The sequence below is a fragment of the Saccoglossus kowalevskii genome, chromosome 13 (genome assembly GCF_978046115.1).
Source record: "Saccoglossus kowalevskii chromosome 13, keSacKowa6.1, whole genome shotgun sequence".
Taxonomy (NCBI): domain Eukaryota; kingdom Metazoa; phylum Hemichordata; class Enteropneusta; family Harrimaniidae; genus Saccoglossus; species Saccoglossus kowalevskii.
This window is the reverse complement of record NC_140653.1, coordinates 33,017,949-33,035,910: the sequence shown is the minus strand read 5'-3', so window position 1 is coordinate 33,035,910 and position 17,962 is coordinate 33,017,949. Positions and strand designations below refer to the sequence as shown.

The following is a 17,962-nucleotide window of genomic DNA, read 5'->3' as shown; positions in this document are numbered from 1 at the left end:
AGTATTATTAGTTTTGGCGATACACCGCCACAGAGTATTATCAGTTTTGGCGATACACCGCCACAGAGTATTATTAGTTTTGGCGATACACCGCCACAGAGTATTATCAGTTTTGGCAATACACCGCCACAGAGTATTATCAGTTTTGGCGATACACCGCCACAGAGTATTATTAGTTTTGGCGATACACCGCCACAGAGTATTATCAGTTTTGGCGATACACCGCCACATAGTATTATTAGTTTTGGCAATACACCGCCACAGAGTATTATTAGTTTTGGCGATACACCGCCACAGAGTATTATTAGTTTTGGCAATACACCGCCACAGAGTATTATCAGTTTTGGCAATACACCGCCACAGAGTATTATTAGTTTTGGCAATACACCGCCACAGAGTATTATCAGTTTCAGCCATACACCGCCACAGAGTATTATCAGTTTCAGCCATACACCGCCACAGAGTATTATCAGTTTTGGCGATACACCGCCACAGAGTATTATCAGTTTCAGCCATACACCGCCACAGAGTATTATCAGTTTTGGCAATACACCGCCACAGAGTATTATCAGTTTTGGCAATACACCGCCACAGAGTATTATCAGTTTTGGCGATACACCGCCACAGAGTATTATTAGTTTTGGCAATACACCGCCACAGAGTATTATCAGTTTTGGCAATACACCGCCACAGAGTATTATTAGTTTTGGCAATACACCGCCACAGAGTATTATCAGTTTTGGCGATACACCGCCACAGAGTATTATCAGTTTTGGCAATACACCGCCACAGAGTATTATTAGTTTTGGCAATACACCGCCACAGAGTATTATTAGTTTTGGCAATACACCGCCACAGAGTATTATTAGTTTTGGCAATACACCGCCACAGAGTATTATTAGTTTTGGCAATACACCGCCACAGAGTATTATCAGTTTTGGCGATACACCGCCACAGAGTATTATTAGTTTTGGCAATACACCGCCACAGAGTATTATCAGTTTTGGCAATACACCGCCACAGAGTATTATTAGTTTTGGCAATATACCGCCACAGAGTATTATCAGTTTTGGCGATACACCGCCACAGAGTATTATCAGTTTTGGCAATACACCGCCACAGAGTATTATTAGTTTTGGCAATACACCACCACAGAGTATTATTAGTTTTGGCAATACACCGCCACAGAGTATTATTAGTTTTGGCAATACACCGCCACAGAGTATTATTAGTTTTGGCAATACACCGCCACAGAGTATTATCAGTTTTGGCGATACACCGCCACAGAGTATTATCAGTTTTGGCAATACACCGCCACAGAGTATTATCAGTTTTGGCGATACACCGCCACAGTATTATCAGTTTTGACAATACACCGCCACAGAGTATTATTAGTTTTGGCAATACACCACCACAGAGTATTATCAGTTTTGGCAATACACCGCCACAGAGTATTATCAGTTTTGGCAATACACCGCCACAGAGTATTATCAGTTTTGGCAATACACCGCCACAGAGTATTATTAGTTTTGGCGATACACCGCCACAGAGTATTATTAGTTTTGGCAATACACCGCCACAGAGTATTATTAGTTTTGGCAATACACCGCCACAGAGTATTATCAGTTTTGGCAATACACCGCCACAGAGTATTATTAGTTTTGGCGATACACCGCCACAGAGTATTATCAGTTTTGGCAATACACCGCCACAGAGTATTATTAGTTTTGGCAATACACCGCCACAGAGTATTATTAGTTTTGGCAATACACCGCCACAGAGTATTATTAGTTTTGGCGATACACCGCCACAGAGTATTATCAGTTTTGGCAATACACCGCCACAGAGTATTATCAGTTTTGGCGATACACCGCCACAGAGTATTATCAGTTTTGGCAATACACCGCCACAGAGTATTATTAGTTTTGGCAATACACCGCCACAGAGTATTATCAGTTTTGGCGATACACCGCCACAGAGTATTATTAGTTTTGGCAATACACCGCCACAGAGTATTATTAGTTTTGGCAATACACCGCCACAGAGTATTATCAGTTTTGGCAATACACCGCCACAGAGTATTATTAGTTTTGGCAATACACCGCCACAGAGTATTATCAGTTTTGGCAATACACCGCCACAGAGTATTATCAGTTTTGGCAATACACCGCCACAGAGTATTATTAGTTTTGGCAATACACCGCCACAGAGTATTATCAGTTTTGGCAATACACCGCCACAGAGTATTATCAGTTTTGGCGATACACCGCCACAGAGTATTATTAGTTTTGGCGATACACCGCCACAGAGTATTATCAGTTTTGGCGATACACCGCCACAGAGTATTATTAGTTTTGGCGATACACCGCCACAGAGTATTATCAGTTTTGGCAATACACCGCCACAGAGTATTATCAGTTTTGGCGATACACCGCCACAGAGTATTATTAGTTTTGGCGATACACCGCCACAGAGTATTATCAGTTTTGGCGATACACCGCCACATAGTATTATTAGTTTTGGCAATACACCGCCACAGAGTATTATTAGTTTTGGCGATACACCGCCACAGAGTATTATTAGTTTTGGCAATACACCGCCACAGAGTATTATCAGTTTTGGCAATACACCGCCACAGAGTATTATTAGTTTTGGCAATACACCGCCACAGAGTATTATTAGTTTTGGCAATACACCGCCACAGAGTATTATTAGTTTTGGCAATACACCGCCACAGAGTATTATTAGTTTTGGCAATACACCGCCACAGAGTATTATCAGTTTTGGCGATACACCGCCACAGAGTATTATTAGTTTTGGCAATACACCGCCACAGAGTATTATCAGTTTTGGCAATACACCGCCACAGAGTATTATTAGTTTTGGCAATACACCGCCACAGAGTATTATCAGTTTTGGCGATACACCGCCACAGAGTATTATCAGTTTTGGCAATACACCGCCACAGAGTATTATTAGTTTTGGCAATACACCACCACAGAGTATTATTAGTTTTGGCAATACACCGCCACAGAGTATTATTAGTTTTGGCAATACACCGCCACAGAGTATTATTAGTTTTGGCAATACACCGCCACAGAGTATTATCAGTTTTGGCGATACACCGCCACAGAGTATTATCAGTTTTGGCAATACACCGCCACAGAGTATTATCAGTTTTGGCGATACACCGCCACAGAGTATTATCAGTTTTGACAATACACCGCCACAGAGTATTATTAGTTTTGGCAATACACCGCCACAGAGTATTATCAGTTTTGGCAATACACCGCCACAGAGTATTATCAGTTTTGGCAATACACCGCCACAGAGTATTATCAGTTTTGGCAATACACCGCCACAGAGTATTATCAGTTTTGGCAATACACCGCCACAGAGTATTATTAGTTTTGGCAATACACCGCCACAGAGTATTATCAGTTTTGGCGATACACCGCCACAGAGTATTATCAGTTTTGGCAATACACCGCCACAGAGTATTATTAGTTTTGGCAATACACCACCACAGAGTATTATTAGTTTTGGCAATACACCGCCACAGAGTATTATTAGTTTTGGCAATACACCGCCACAGCGTATTATTAGTTTTGGCAATACACCGCCACAGAGTATTATCAGTTTTGGCGATACACCGCCACAGAGTATTATCAGTTTTGGCAATACACCGCCACAGAGTATTATCAGTTTTGGCGATACACCGCCACAGAGTATTATCAGTTTTGACAATACACCGCCACAGAGTATTATTAGTTTTGGCAATACACCGCCACAGAGTATTATCAGTTTTGGCAATACATCGCCACAGAGTATTATCAGTTTTGGCAATACACCGCCACAGAGTATTATCAGTTTTGGCAATACACCGCCACAGAGTATTATTAGTTTTGGCGATACACCGCCACAGAGTATTATTAGTTTTGGCAATACACCGCCACAGAGTATTATTAGTTTTGGCAATACACCGCCACAGAGTATTATCAGTTTTGGCGATACACCGCCACAGAGTATTATTAGTTTTGGCAATACACCGCCACAGAGTATTATCAGTTTTGGCAATACACCGCCACAGAGTATTATCAGTTTTGGCGATACACCGCCACAGAGTATTATTAGTTTTGGCAATACACCGCCACAGAGTATTATTAGTTTTGGCGATACACCGCCACAGAGTATTATCAGTTTTGGCGATACACCGCCACAGACTATTATCAGTTTTGGCAATACACCGCCACAGAGTATTATTAGTTTTGGCAATACACCGCCACAGAGTATTATCAGTTTTGGCGATACACCGCCACAGAGTATTATCAGTTTTGGCGATACACCGCCACAGAGTATTATCAGTTTTGGCAATACACCGCCACAGAGTATTATTAGTTTTGGCAATACACCGCCACAGAGTATTATCAGTTTTGGCAATACACCGCCACAGAGTATTATTAGTTTTGGCAATACACCGCCACAGAGTATTATCAGTTTTGGCAATACACCGCCACAGAGTATTATCAGTTTTGGCAATACACCGCCACAGAGTATTATTAGTTTTGACAATACACCGCCACAGAGTATTATCAGTTTTGGCGATACACCGCCACAGAGTATTATCAGTTTTGACAATACACCGCCACAGAGTATTATCAGTTTTGGCAATACACCGCCACAGAGTATTATTAGTTTTGACAATACACCGCCACAGAGTATTATCAGTTTTGGCGATACACCGCCACAGAGTATTATCAGTTTTGACAATACACCGCCACAGAGTATTATCAGTTTTGGCAATACACCGCCACAGAGTATTATTAGTTTTGACAATACACCGCCACAGAGTATTATCAGTTTTGGCGATACACCGCCACAGAGTATTATCAGTTTTGACAATACACCGCCACAGAGTATTATCAGTTTTGGCGATACACCGCCACAGAGTATTATCAGTTTTGACAATACACCGCCACAGAGTATTATCAGTTTTGGCAATACACCGCCACAGAGTATTATTAGTTTTGACAATACACCGCCACAGAGTATTATCAGTTTTGGCGATACACCGCCACAGAGTATTATCAGTTTTGACAATACACCGCCACAGAGTATTATCAGTTTTGGCAATACACCGCCACAGAGTATTATCAGTTTTGGCGATACATTGCAAGCAGAATTATTAGACTGGGTGTCATGTTATTGTAATTACTCAGTATATCGATTTGTATACCTACTTGGCTTAACGATCCTCGTCCATTCTGTCAGGACACTGTCATCGAGATGTCCAGTCAAAAAACACCCGCAGGTAATTGTAGCATCATATGTATCTGTACATAATAAACACTTAAAATGAGTTTTCTACTTCACTTATTCTTTATAATATCATAAGCAAACTGTATATTTATTACCTTTCTTAATGCCTTCAATTGGTTCTCCACTCAGTTTGGCACACATTATGTTTTTGTATACACCTTTCTCATGTGCAATCTTTAAACAAGTTTCCGACATATCTATTGCATCTACATTGGCATACCCGAGACGACGAAGCTGTAAGACAAACAAATAGATATACAGGAATGGGTACTCAGCAACTATACAGTGTACTGCAAATATATTACTCATTGAAGTACGTAAATTAGTATATGTACAACAATCACATGACACTCAAAATGTCACAATTTACTTGTACCAATCCAGAAACATAAAATGTATACACATGGTGATAACACAAATGCCCAAAAATGAATACAAGCATTACACCATAAACCCATGTAGATAAAATATGCACGATTTTAGTTGATGTGAACTTTTGATTAACACATGCACAATGTGTTTATTGTTAGATTTAATATTACACATCTAAACAGAAAAACATTTATTATGTATAGAGCACTGACAATTAAAATTGTTATTTAGTACAGTAATCACATGTACACCATCAAAAAGAAATGGGAACAAAACATGTGATCAATGAACACGTGACACCGAATCATTAATTGAGCGCTACAACCAAACTCTTCTACATGTAAGTTTTGATATAAGTTGGTTTGTACTCGATGATTACATGTTGCAAACAGTCATTCAATCGATTTAGAAAAGAACCGCACACACCAAAACCTTTTTATTGCAGTCCAGTTTGAAATGGGTGAATTTTTAAAAATATTACTGCAAAAATGCTCACCAAATTAAGGCTCCAAAACATATTTCAAACATATTTAAAGGGTATACTACCATAAATATTTAAGATAAATGGTTTATAAATACATTTCAAGTACATCAAATTCCTAGGTATTGATTATATGCATTAACAACGTATTTTAAACACGTTTGAACGGTACAGCGTGCTCAGTACGGGAAATACCATCCACCAAGGGAATGGATATATTCTAGATAAATTAATTCAGCAGTTAGATAATTGTGCCTTTGACAACATTCTCAAATCAGAGTAAGACTACTCAAAACAGACTTTTTTAATTCATGAAGCTACAAGTTGGGCAATGTTTTGCAAGGGATGTAGTTTGACGGTTGGAAAATATTCAGTACGCTGCCATTGCTTTTATCTTGAGTGTAACATTGTCATTACTGTGTTGCAAAATCCAAGCTGTGTTGTCGAACACAGGCAACTTTAAGTTAATGAACAACTCACTTTACGGTCAGGCTTTACTGATGATTACATTTAAACGCCAGATCATTTAAGGATCGATTGAGCATGTTTACCTAATGTTAGTAGATGTTTAGGTTCGTAAACTAGAATTAGATTTAAATTTATTTTGAGCACGTTTATTCAAAAAGGCTAAAGACTTTTCTCTTGTTTTTTATAATGTTGAAATGCATTTTAAAAACATTTGTAAAATACATGAGTTAGAAATATATTTCGATTTAGTAACAAACATTGTGTCAGGTATAACAAACATAGTAACAGTATAACAAACATTGTGTCAGATATAAAAACATAGTAACGGTATAACAAACATTGTGTCAGGTATAACAACATAGTAACGGTATAACAAACATTGTGTCAGATATAAAAACATAGTAACGGTATAACAAACATTGTGTCAGATATAAAAACATAGTAACGGTATAACAAACATTGTGTCAGATATAAAAACATAGTAACGGTATAACAAACATTGTGTCACTGTCAGGTATAACAAACATAGTAACGGTATAACAAACATTGTGTCAGATATAAAAACATTGTGTCAGATATAAAAACATTGTGTCAGGTATAACAAACATTGTGTCAGATATAACAAACATTGTGTCAGATATAACAAACATTTTGTCAGGTATAACAAACATTGTGTCAGATATAACAAACATTGTGTCAGATATAACAAACATTGTGTCAGATATAACAAACGTTGTGTCAGATATAACAAACATTGTGTCAGATATAACAAACATTGTGTCAGGTATAACAAATATTGTGTCAGATATAACAAACATTGTGTCAGATATAACAAACATTGTGTCAGATATAACAAACATTGTGTCAGATATAACAAACATTGTGTCAGATATAAAAACATTGTGTCAGGTATAACAAACATTGTGTCAGATATAAAAACATAGTGCAATGTGGACAATTTCTGAGAGGAAGGTAAACATATTACATCGTAAACTGACCAATCATTATAACCAACGCCTTCGCAGGACTAATGATACATAAATACTAAAGGATAATCAAAACCTCTGTTATCTGTGAATACCTAAAAGTACACACCTCTTCTCCTACCAGCCCTGTTCCAGCTCCACAGTCAAGAATTCTCAAGCTCCGATTGGTGACGATTTTTGAAAAACACTCTGCAACCACTCTCGGTCCAGAATAATCATTCGACAAGAACTAGCGGGACATTGATATTAAAATCGGTTAATAATAAAATGCGAGTAATTCATTATGAAGTTGCTTTTGAATAATATTGCAAGGAATTCAAATAGTTGAGTTAGATTCCGAAAGTGAATGTACAAATTTATTTTAATAGCTTTAAACTCTTTATACAATTTTTATATATAAATGAAATGAGGTAGCAACTGATCCGTGATTACTAATAACTACAGACATGCTACTAACAATCCATTTTATAGTCATGTTGAATATCAACTTTATAATTTCGTGTAAACAAACATTGTAAATATCGAACACGACGCGACGACTACGTTATTTGAATATGTTGGAGATGAATGAGAAATATCATAATAAAACGCACATTTTTACATGGTATGTAGACGAATCATACACTCTCTAACAGGTAATTGACATTCATAAGTAGGTGATTATAATATTAATAATTAATGAATAATTACCATAAATTACTCAAAATTTTCAAAATTTCCATCGATACAAAAAAGCTAAATATGAAATGTTCGGATTGATAATGTATTCAAATGAAACAAAATATTGTTATCACCAGTTAATCTGAAGCACAAGATTATAAATAAGAATCTCACCGTGTCGTATTGCGTGCCGTATTTTTCGTACAGATTATAAACGTCCTCGGGTGTGACAGCCGGATCATATACTTCATCAAGGAAAGTTTTTTTATCCCTTAGCATCGATTGATCAGATTGTTCGGCCATCTGAAGAAAGACAGAGTCAAAGGTTAATATCACGTATATTTTAAGCTACCACATACTATGCCGCAATATGTACTACCGTAAAAACTCCAAAATTTCGAACGGTTTTCAATGATTTGTGTTAGAAATGTGACGTGTTTTTAGAGTCAAAATTAAGGTGCGTTTTCGGACGGTCGAATTTTTCAGAATAGAAATCAGCAAATGAAAAAATGGGGATGATAGACAGTGTGCTTCGTTAGTTTTTAAAAAAATGCAATGTCCGTCAATTGACGGAAACTTCCCCATGTTTCACGGTAAGAGCAAAGGTCTTGGCCGAGTTGTACGCTAAACAACTCAAAATCAAAACAAAGTCATCAATCAGTGAGTATTATGACAAGGAAAACAAAACATCAAGACGCGGAGGAGAGGTCAGCACAAAATTAGGTCAAAAGACAAAGCCGTCTGGCACTACCTAGGAAAACTTGCGAATGTTCGAAGTACAGGTACCCATTGGTACGATGGCCGATACGGTTCATCACTATTCAAAATTCCGATTTCAAATTTCGTAATTCAAAACTCATCATTCAAAATTCAGAATTCAAACATTTTGTAATTATCCGTAAGAGGGCGCTTCACTAGCACACATGTGACTGATAGCGTTGCATCCACGCAGTGAAAGCCCGGAGTGCAAGCTTTACAGATCTACTAAAGGAGGAGTGCCACGCTAAAATATAACGTGAATTTAACAAAATTGGTAAGTAAATATAAGGTTTTCTTGTTCTACATTTGTGTATTCTTTTGATTTTCGGTATAAATCATGTTATGACAGTCGTCTGCTTGTGTACCATGAGCAACATTTTGTGAGAGTCAATCAGATTGCAGTAAAATGCTATCTGACAAAGTCGGATATTCTAAATAAGTGTATGTTAGGTTTTTGAGTGTGGGACGGGCCGGGGGGACGGAGGTGTCAGGTTTCGGCAGTGAGGTGAATTGCTGAAATCATAAGCTGTGAGTGGTAAAGTTGCCAACTCTAACGGATTAGGCGTGAAACTGGTAAATCAAAATACCTCAAACTTAAACCCTTAAATTCAACAAAAGTTTGTTTATTATGATATATAGCGCTACACACTACTTTATCTTGGTCCTAATCAGTAACATTGAAACAGTCTTCAAATTGAAACATTTTCTTCGCCTGCCCCCCCCCCCCCCCCACACACACAATGATTTTTAGGCATTTGACTTTCATGGTATGTTTTGGGTTTCACAGATATTTGTTTTTAGAAAACTTGGTAACTATGGGGTGATCATAACTACAGTACACATATAGCATAACATGTGGCTTCAATATCGCGTCATTGTTGCATACTTGTAGCTTTATTGTGGCATCAAATTCATTGCTCTACAAAGTACACAATACTACATGCCAGAATTATGTTGCAGTGAACAGTGACTTGATACAAACGTGACAATGATGCCATTTTGAAGCCATGAATATGCGAAATGTGGCAACAGGTTATGCTATATGTGTACTGTACAGGTCACTTTCACTGTGACTTATGGGACATTTGATCAATATTTCCAAAATTGTATAGTGGTAAATTATTCATATTTTTGAAGCATACCCAGAATCCTATTGTGACTATAGGACATTTACGGACCAGGTTATTTGATAGAGTCCACTGATTATGTGAATGCTATCTCAGTTCAAGGAATGTGGTTTTGGTTTTTAGCCAATTCACAAGCTAGTAGGTTTAGCTCAGCAGGAATACTAATTTTGAGAAAAATAACTCTTTCTGTTTCTAATATTATCAAGTTTTTCTGTGTGACGGATAGAACAAAACAACGTGACTGATGGAACGCTATCCCCACAAAATCATTAAAATGCTATCTCTTCCAATTTGCTGAATTTTGTACTAAATCATTGCACACAAATTTATAATTAATACATTTATAGGCGTTAACATTTAATTCAATCAGACAAGATTAGTAAATGTAGAAATGTAGAAAAACCATGACTACTAAAGACTTTACTGTCAACTGTCCTATTTAGGGGGAAAAAGTATGAAAAATAACTTGATTTTGTCCTTACTGTACCAAATTATGTTTTTTTCTCATTATAAGATTATGATTTGCCTGACTGATTAGTTTAAAGCATTTAATTTGTTATTAGCCATCAGTTGCATTAAGTGTCATATCATGCTAGTTTTCTGATTCATATTCTTTTTTTTTATCTTTTCTCTCTTTTAAGAACATTGCCATTTCTTCTTCCCCTCCTAGTGCCTATGGTATTGTGGCTGTTTTTTTCTTACATTCTTTATGTTTTCCCATATTTTCCAACCATGTCTGCCTTCTCCTTTGTCTCTTGGTGCCACCTTTTAGTGACATCTTACAGTTCAAACACAATTTTTGTGACTTATAGGACAAAATTCTTGGGTAGCACAGAAGAAACAATTGAAATGAAACTCAAACACTATATTGGTCTCTGATGAAGTTGAACACACTACTAGATAGCAAGAACAAAAACTCCTTCTAGAAACATGTATAATTAACATACACAGTAAACAAATCCCTAATAGTTGTGACTTATGGGAAATCATTGCCACGTCATATTCAGGGCAAATTAAACACAGGTACTAAATACAGCAACAAATTCTGCAGTCCAGCATGTCAAAGTGCAGTGCTCTGAGGTCTTAAATTAAATTACTAATAGTATGATAAAAGTGACAAGAAAAATGAAACATGGTTATTTTTATAGTTTTTCTTTTACCAAAAACATAAAATGGGATAGCTTTAGATAGTAGAGATGTTATATACATCATTCCTGGGTATGATTTGATAGCCAATTAAATTTGAAAAATTGGTGGAAAGGCAACTTTACCATGAAATTGACCTACAGCTATGATAACAGAATAATTTAAAACCTGAATTTCTCATTCCTCTACAGACCTGTTTAAACATAGTGGTTTAAACGTCAGACAAGTAATACAAGTCTGAGTTTAAACTGACAGTATGTCCCAGACAGTGTGCATTAGTGATAGTGATGGTGAAAAAATGGCATTACCAATAGTAGATGGAAAAGTAGGAATGACCCTCGTGAGTGAGTATTGTCCCTGTTTTGCATGACTGTAGGGGAGGGTGGGGGTGTAAAGCCTGGTGTAATTCTGACTTATGAACTTTGACAACATGGTTATAGTTATGGTATTACATGTAATTTGATTTAAATACAACTGACATTCCAGTGTTATCCACATAGACATATTATATAGCATGTCAATATGGCATACAATGTTTGCACATTTTCCTAATGATGATAGTGGTTTTATGTCCATATTCACATAAAACTGTTGTCATGTATTGTTTTTCGTGTATATTAGAACAAGTGTTTCCTGAAACTAGTGGGTTGACTTATCATGACCCAGGTGATAAAGTTGGAACTGTGATGATCCTAGAAGATGGGAAATTCTGTGAACCTCCAGGAGGTTGGAACAAGAGTGGAAGGACCTACTTGGTTCTTAAAGGTAATTATGCAATAAATGTGCGGTGCATGGCACATCTCGTGTTAACCACACCAAATTTATCATATATGAAGAGAATGAAAAACAATATTTTAATGAATTAAATAAGAAAACTTGTAATTTGTAAATATGTGAACTATGTTTGACTGAATATCTCATCCCCAGACAATATAAATATAATGTTATGATTCATTTACAATGTCACACAGACTTATAATATGTAATAATCACATATTACAGAGAAAAAGAAATCTACTGAGAGTCAAAGAATTACTCAAATCCATAAGGGAGAAAAAGAATAAATCAAAATGTACATGCCAAAGCAAACATAACAAAGTAGCAAGTGTAAATAAAGTAAGTATACCTGTAACTTTAATAAACTAAACAATGTTTAACTTAAAGTTGTATTTTCTTCTATTTTTTAGTCCCCGTTCAGACGAAGTCAAAAAGCGGGGACTATTAATTTGGGTTCCGTTCGTCGGTCCGTGCATCCATCTAGAGCCATTTCTCGGACCAATCAAACTTGGCATACAGACAATGTATGATAACCTACATATGCTGGCCGATTTTCATTATGATTCGTTTAAATATGGCTGACTGGCAGCCATTTTGTCCCTCAAATTTGCGAAAATCTGATATTTAAACATTTCCGTAACTGTTTCTCGGGTGATTTCATTCAAACTTAGTATGGTGATCATGCATAGGTATAGGTGCACGTCACTTTTTTTTCCAAGATTAGGTCCAAGATGTCCGACTGGCAGCCATTTTGTTTTGTTTTCCGTTTTCATGCTGATTCCTCCATAAGATGTGGCCTGATTCAGTTCAAAGTTTTTACATAAATAACACAACACCATGTTTTGTTTTGAGATTTGATCAAATTTGTCGAAATGGCGGCCATTTTGTTTAATATTCAAAAATCACAGTCTATAACGAGTACGGAACAGTTTCTCGGAGCTGTACAGGGTGATTTCAAACAAATTTTGTATGATAATCATGCATATTGGGTTATAGGTGCACGTCACTTTTTTCTTCGGGGTTCGGTCCAAGATGGCCGACTCACTGCCATTTTGTTTTTTTCCCTTTTTGTGCTGATTCCTCTGAAAGATATCTCCTGATTCAGTAAAAAGTTTGTACATAGGTAGTATACTGCAAGGTAACACAATAACATGTTTTGTCTTGAGATTTGATCAAATTTGTCGAAATGGTGGCCATTTTGTCAAAAAAACGTAAAATCATATTCTGTAATATGTCCGGAACTGTTTCTTGGAGCTGAACAAGGCAATATGGCCTGATTCAGTTCAAAGCTGTATAGGGCATTTTCAATCAAACTTTGTATGATGACCTTACATATTAGGTTACGATGCAAGCCATATTTCTTTTGGAGATACTTGAACAACGATACCCGATTGACTGTGTTTTAATTTCACGCTATTTCCTCTATAAGATATAGTTCAACTCAGTTCAAAGCAATTCAGTTTCCACGTATGTACTATACTGACAGTAACACAATCTATAATCTGTGTTAGTGTTAAAAAACATTGATCTTTCATTTTTACATGTCACTTATACTGAACATTTACTTCGACTACAGCTAACACTAAACGGGGATTACAGTATGCATTAACAATGCTTGTTTTTTTAAAAAATATATGTTCTACTGGTATAATGCCTGAAAACAGTCGGTTTTAAAATACAGAGTTCTTAGCAACTTAGGGGGTCTCAAACCAAGAGTCAACTTTGAACTGGTGTATTGCTGTCATTTTTTCGTATTTTAATGTGCAACCTGACTCTTAAGTTGCATTATGGAATAAGATTAACTTTATTGCCACTTATTGGGCAAAACCCTTACACTTTTCCCTGGATTTCTTGCAAATGTAGCAAATTGCTGGATTTAGTTAAGCTTTCAACTAAATATAGAAGATAATACAACTTTAAATATTGAACTGGAAATCTATTCAGTATGCAACACTTTGACCAATTACTATTCAACAACACAGGAGTATTAAAAGTGCATTACAAAACAGTAACAATATATATACATTAAATAAGTGTGTAATCTAGAAGTTTGCGACATGACTAGAGAGGTCACTGTTATTGATTTTGATGTTAAATCTAATGTAAGCTCTCACATCTCATTGTTTGTTACAAAATAATATATTTGCACATTTTTTCACAGGTAGAAAATATACAATCAAGTATTGCAAGAAAAAAAAGTGCCAGAATACGAGTAGGTTGGAAACACTACAAGAAGACAAAGTACAACTCAGCATACAAACAGATTTACATGCGGGAAGGTGGGGGGATACGTGATATTGAAATGCCTTCATTAGAAATTAGCACAGAAATGATACTAAAAGCATCTATTGAGGTATTTTTTCCAAATGGAATTTCAACTTTTGGAAATATTGATGATATGGAGTATGTCTTGGGCGATTTTTGTGGTAGAAAAATTAGTATGTTTGTCGACCAGGATGGTGGGCCGGGCACATATAATGATTACTTAAAAGTGCATGGGTTGTTCACTTCGAGAAATACTATGTATTTGATGACCAAGTCTAAGGAGGCAGATGAAGACATATATGACTCTCAGAAGACTGGAGAAGTGGAGTCAGATGTCAGAGTAACTAATACTGGTGTAAGTGCTGAAGTACAAAGCCTTAGTGGAGATACTGGTGTAAATGAAGGAGAGATTAGCATGGCTGAAGCTAATACTGATATAGGTACAGAGGTACAAAATCTCAGTGGTGGTATTGGTGGAGTTATAGGAGAAACAAGTGTGGCTGAAACTAACACTGTTATAGGTGCAGAGATGCAAAACCTTATTGAATGTACTGGTGTAGATGAAAGAGAGATTAGCAAGTCCGAAGCTAATACTGGTATAGGTACAGAGATACATAGCCTTATTGGATGTATTGGTGTAGATGAAGGCAAAACAAGTGTGGCTGAATCTAATACCAATGTAGGTGAAGAAGTACAAAGCCTTAGTTGTGGTATTAGTAGAGATACACAGGAAACAAGTGTGGCTGAAACTAATACTGGTATAGGTGCAGAGGAGCAAAGTCTACCTGGAGCAGGTGGTACTGATGTAAGAGAGCTCACAGATAGTGGTTGCAGTACCAAAGAAGGTAATTTGGATAGCAATTCACACCATTTGTTTCCATTATCAACTGAAGGTAAAATAATTGATAACAACAGTATCCTCCACATCAGGTATTCCACAACAAATGAGTCAAGATATAGTGATAAAGTAGTTACACTAAACTGTTTGCAGCGGTCATCCTGTCGAGAGTTTACTGAAGTTAACTGTCCTGCTCTCAAGGATTTCAATGAGTATGATCCCATGAACTATGGATTCAGGGTTACACACATAGCAATTGGACAGACTACATATCTAGATACCGCTTATGATGAATGTCACATTTATACCTCCTATCCATCGGCACATAATATTAAAGATGATATAATTCTTCACCATCCTAATGAGATATTTGGTTATGGTGGGAATGAATTCATTGTAGGCATAGTAACAAACAACCATGGTAGAGATGACGTAATGTACTCATGGTATAGAGATGGTCAACTGATGCAGTATGGACAACATAATCCAGGAGTCTATCAGTGCAAGATCACCATTGGTGAAGGTGAGGAAAATGTAGCTGACATCAAAACCAATCCAGATAGTGGAATTCAAACAACCCTATAAACGATCATGCAGTGGCAGCTATACAATGGATACATGTTCAGCAGACACATCTACTGATAATGGAGCTATTCCTGAAATTACACGAGAAGAATTTGTGATGGCAGGTGAAATTGGTCGTGGTGCTTTTGGCACAGTTTACCAAGGTGAATGGACAGGGACTCCAGTTGCAATTAAATACATGCAAATAAAACGCATGAAAAGGAAGATGCTGAAAATTGTGAAGAATGAAATCAAAGTAAATGAGAGAATTCGCCATCCAAATATTGTTCAGTTGATTTCAGTGTGCTATGAGCCTTCTGGAATATATCTTTTATCAGAATATATTGAAGGATATAATATGGAAGATTGTGCATTTGATGATGATATCAAAAAAATAATGAAACTTTCAACAGAAAACAAGAACAACATTGCCAAGCAATGTTTGCAAGGGTTGGCATACCTTCATGCACTAAAGCCTCCTATAGTTCACCAGGATATTAAACCAGCAAATGTTGTGATTGCAGCAGCCACTTATCTCACTAAAATATGTGATATGAGCATGGCTAAGGTAAAATCCATTCAAAGTGTCACCTCAAACACTATGGTTGGCTATTGTGCTGGTACCCCATCTTACATGGCACCAGAATGCCTTCTCCATAAAGAAAAAGCCAAGACTGCCTCTGATGTATGATCTGTAGGTATGACTCTTATTGAATTTATGACAGAACAAGATGCTTGGAATATTGATGATGATGAGGTTGAAGATCCTTTAACCATAATACTACAGATGATGAGTGAAAAAAGAAAACCCCATATAAAGGATTCCATGAACCACTATAATATACTAAACAGATGCGTTGAATATGTTCCATCAGTGCGTCCTTCAGTGATTGAAGTCTTGTCAGCGTTTCAGTAATTATGTTTTGAATTATTGTTATTGTTTCAATCCATATTAGCTGCATAAATAACAGTTAATTGTTTTGTTGTCAGTCTAGCCATCCAGCGATTTATAGTAACACATTAAGGCTGCATATATAGTGCTATTATGACTAAGAAGACATTTCATTCTAATCAGCATTATATGGTTTATGTTTTATTTAACGGATCCATAATTTAGTATAATATGAGGTTATTACGAGAATGCCTCAAAGTATGCACAAAGACAGTACAGCAGAGCTTGATGCGTGGCATACTGTATGAGTGCATACTTTGAGGTATTCTCATAATAACTTCATTATTATACATCTTTTCCTTCCAAGTATACACCATGGTTTAAAACAGAAATAGTGAACTTCTTTGTGTGAAGTCTGGTCAAACCCCGATGATGGACATGTTTGTTTTTATTATTAGAGGATGCTTACGTGCGTAATCATTCCATATTTGGAATTCACATTTCCTAATATGGTACCGCAAAATTAAGGCACGCTGTAACTTATGGCGTTACGGTGACAGATGCATAATAATGTCAAGTATTTTGTTATATAAAAGTTTCATGCTCTAAATTGAATCTTTCATAACTTTCATAATATTTTGGGCAAGTTTTCAGAAATTCTGAATTTTGAGTTGTGAATTTTGAGTTTTGAAATGATAATACTTAGGATGAAACCAAGTGTGTTAATTATTTATTTTTTACACAAGTCTAATATAATAGTTATCCATTATATTCTCTGGGTCATGGAACAGGAAAATACATACATATCTTTATATTGCTCTACTATATATATCATGAACATTTTGCAGAGTGGATCTTCCACTGGACATGTTTAAGATTATCAACCGCAAAATAAGTTGCTAATGTAACTTTGTTTTGGTGGTAAATAAAATGGTCAATAATTTCTCTAACAACCATTAACAACAATTTCTAACTAAAAATTATATGTAATGTATTTTGTTTAAATGTGACAAAGCATCATGTTTTCAGTCCATGCTCAAAACTATTATATTATGCATATGAAGTGTATTATGCTTAGTATGATTTTAATGCTTCAGGTCAAAATTTGTCAAAATTACATTTATTATTTGAACATGACAGTTTGTAAAAGAACCCTGTGCAGTCTAAAGAAGTGTTTTATTACATGTTTCTTATACTGGTGTGATATTAGATACATTTTATCTCATATAATAAAACAGTCTGTTTGTTTTCATATTACATGCACTTTTAAAACAAAATGGGGCAAGGATCACTAGGATTCGTAGTCTT

The 17,962-nt window shown here is 36.3% G+C and overlaps 2 protein-coding genes across 2 annotated transcripts in view; one reads left to right on the top strand and one right to left on the bottom strand.

Moving 5' to 3' along the window:
* LOC146735243 (methyltransferase-like protein 27) overlaps positions 1-17,962 on the bottom strand; it is a 38,257-nt gene that overhangs the window by 10,686 nt on the left and 9,609 nt on the right. The window contains exons 2-5 of the mRNA XM_085507228.1: positions 8,461-8,589; positions 7,736-7,855; positions 5,415-5,553; positions 5,241-5,333 (exon numbers count right to left, since the gene is read on the bottom strand). Of these exons, the coding sequence (XP_085363354.1) occupies positions 5,241-5,333; positions 5,415-5,553; positions 7,736-7,855; positions 8,461-8,589 (481 nt within the window). The remainder of the gene's footprint in view (positions 1-5,240; positions 5,334-5,414; positions 5,554-7,735; positions 7,856-8,460; positions 8,590-17,962) is intronic.
* Positions 15,809-16,453, top strand: LOC146735244 (putative serine/threonine-protein kinase DDB_G0267514). Its single transcript, XM_085507413.1, has one exon. The coding sequence runs from the start codon at positions 15,809-15,811 to the stop codon at positions 16,451-16,453; it is 645 nt and encodes a 214-aa protein (XP_085363539.1).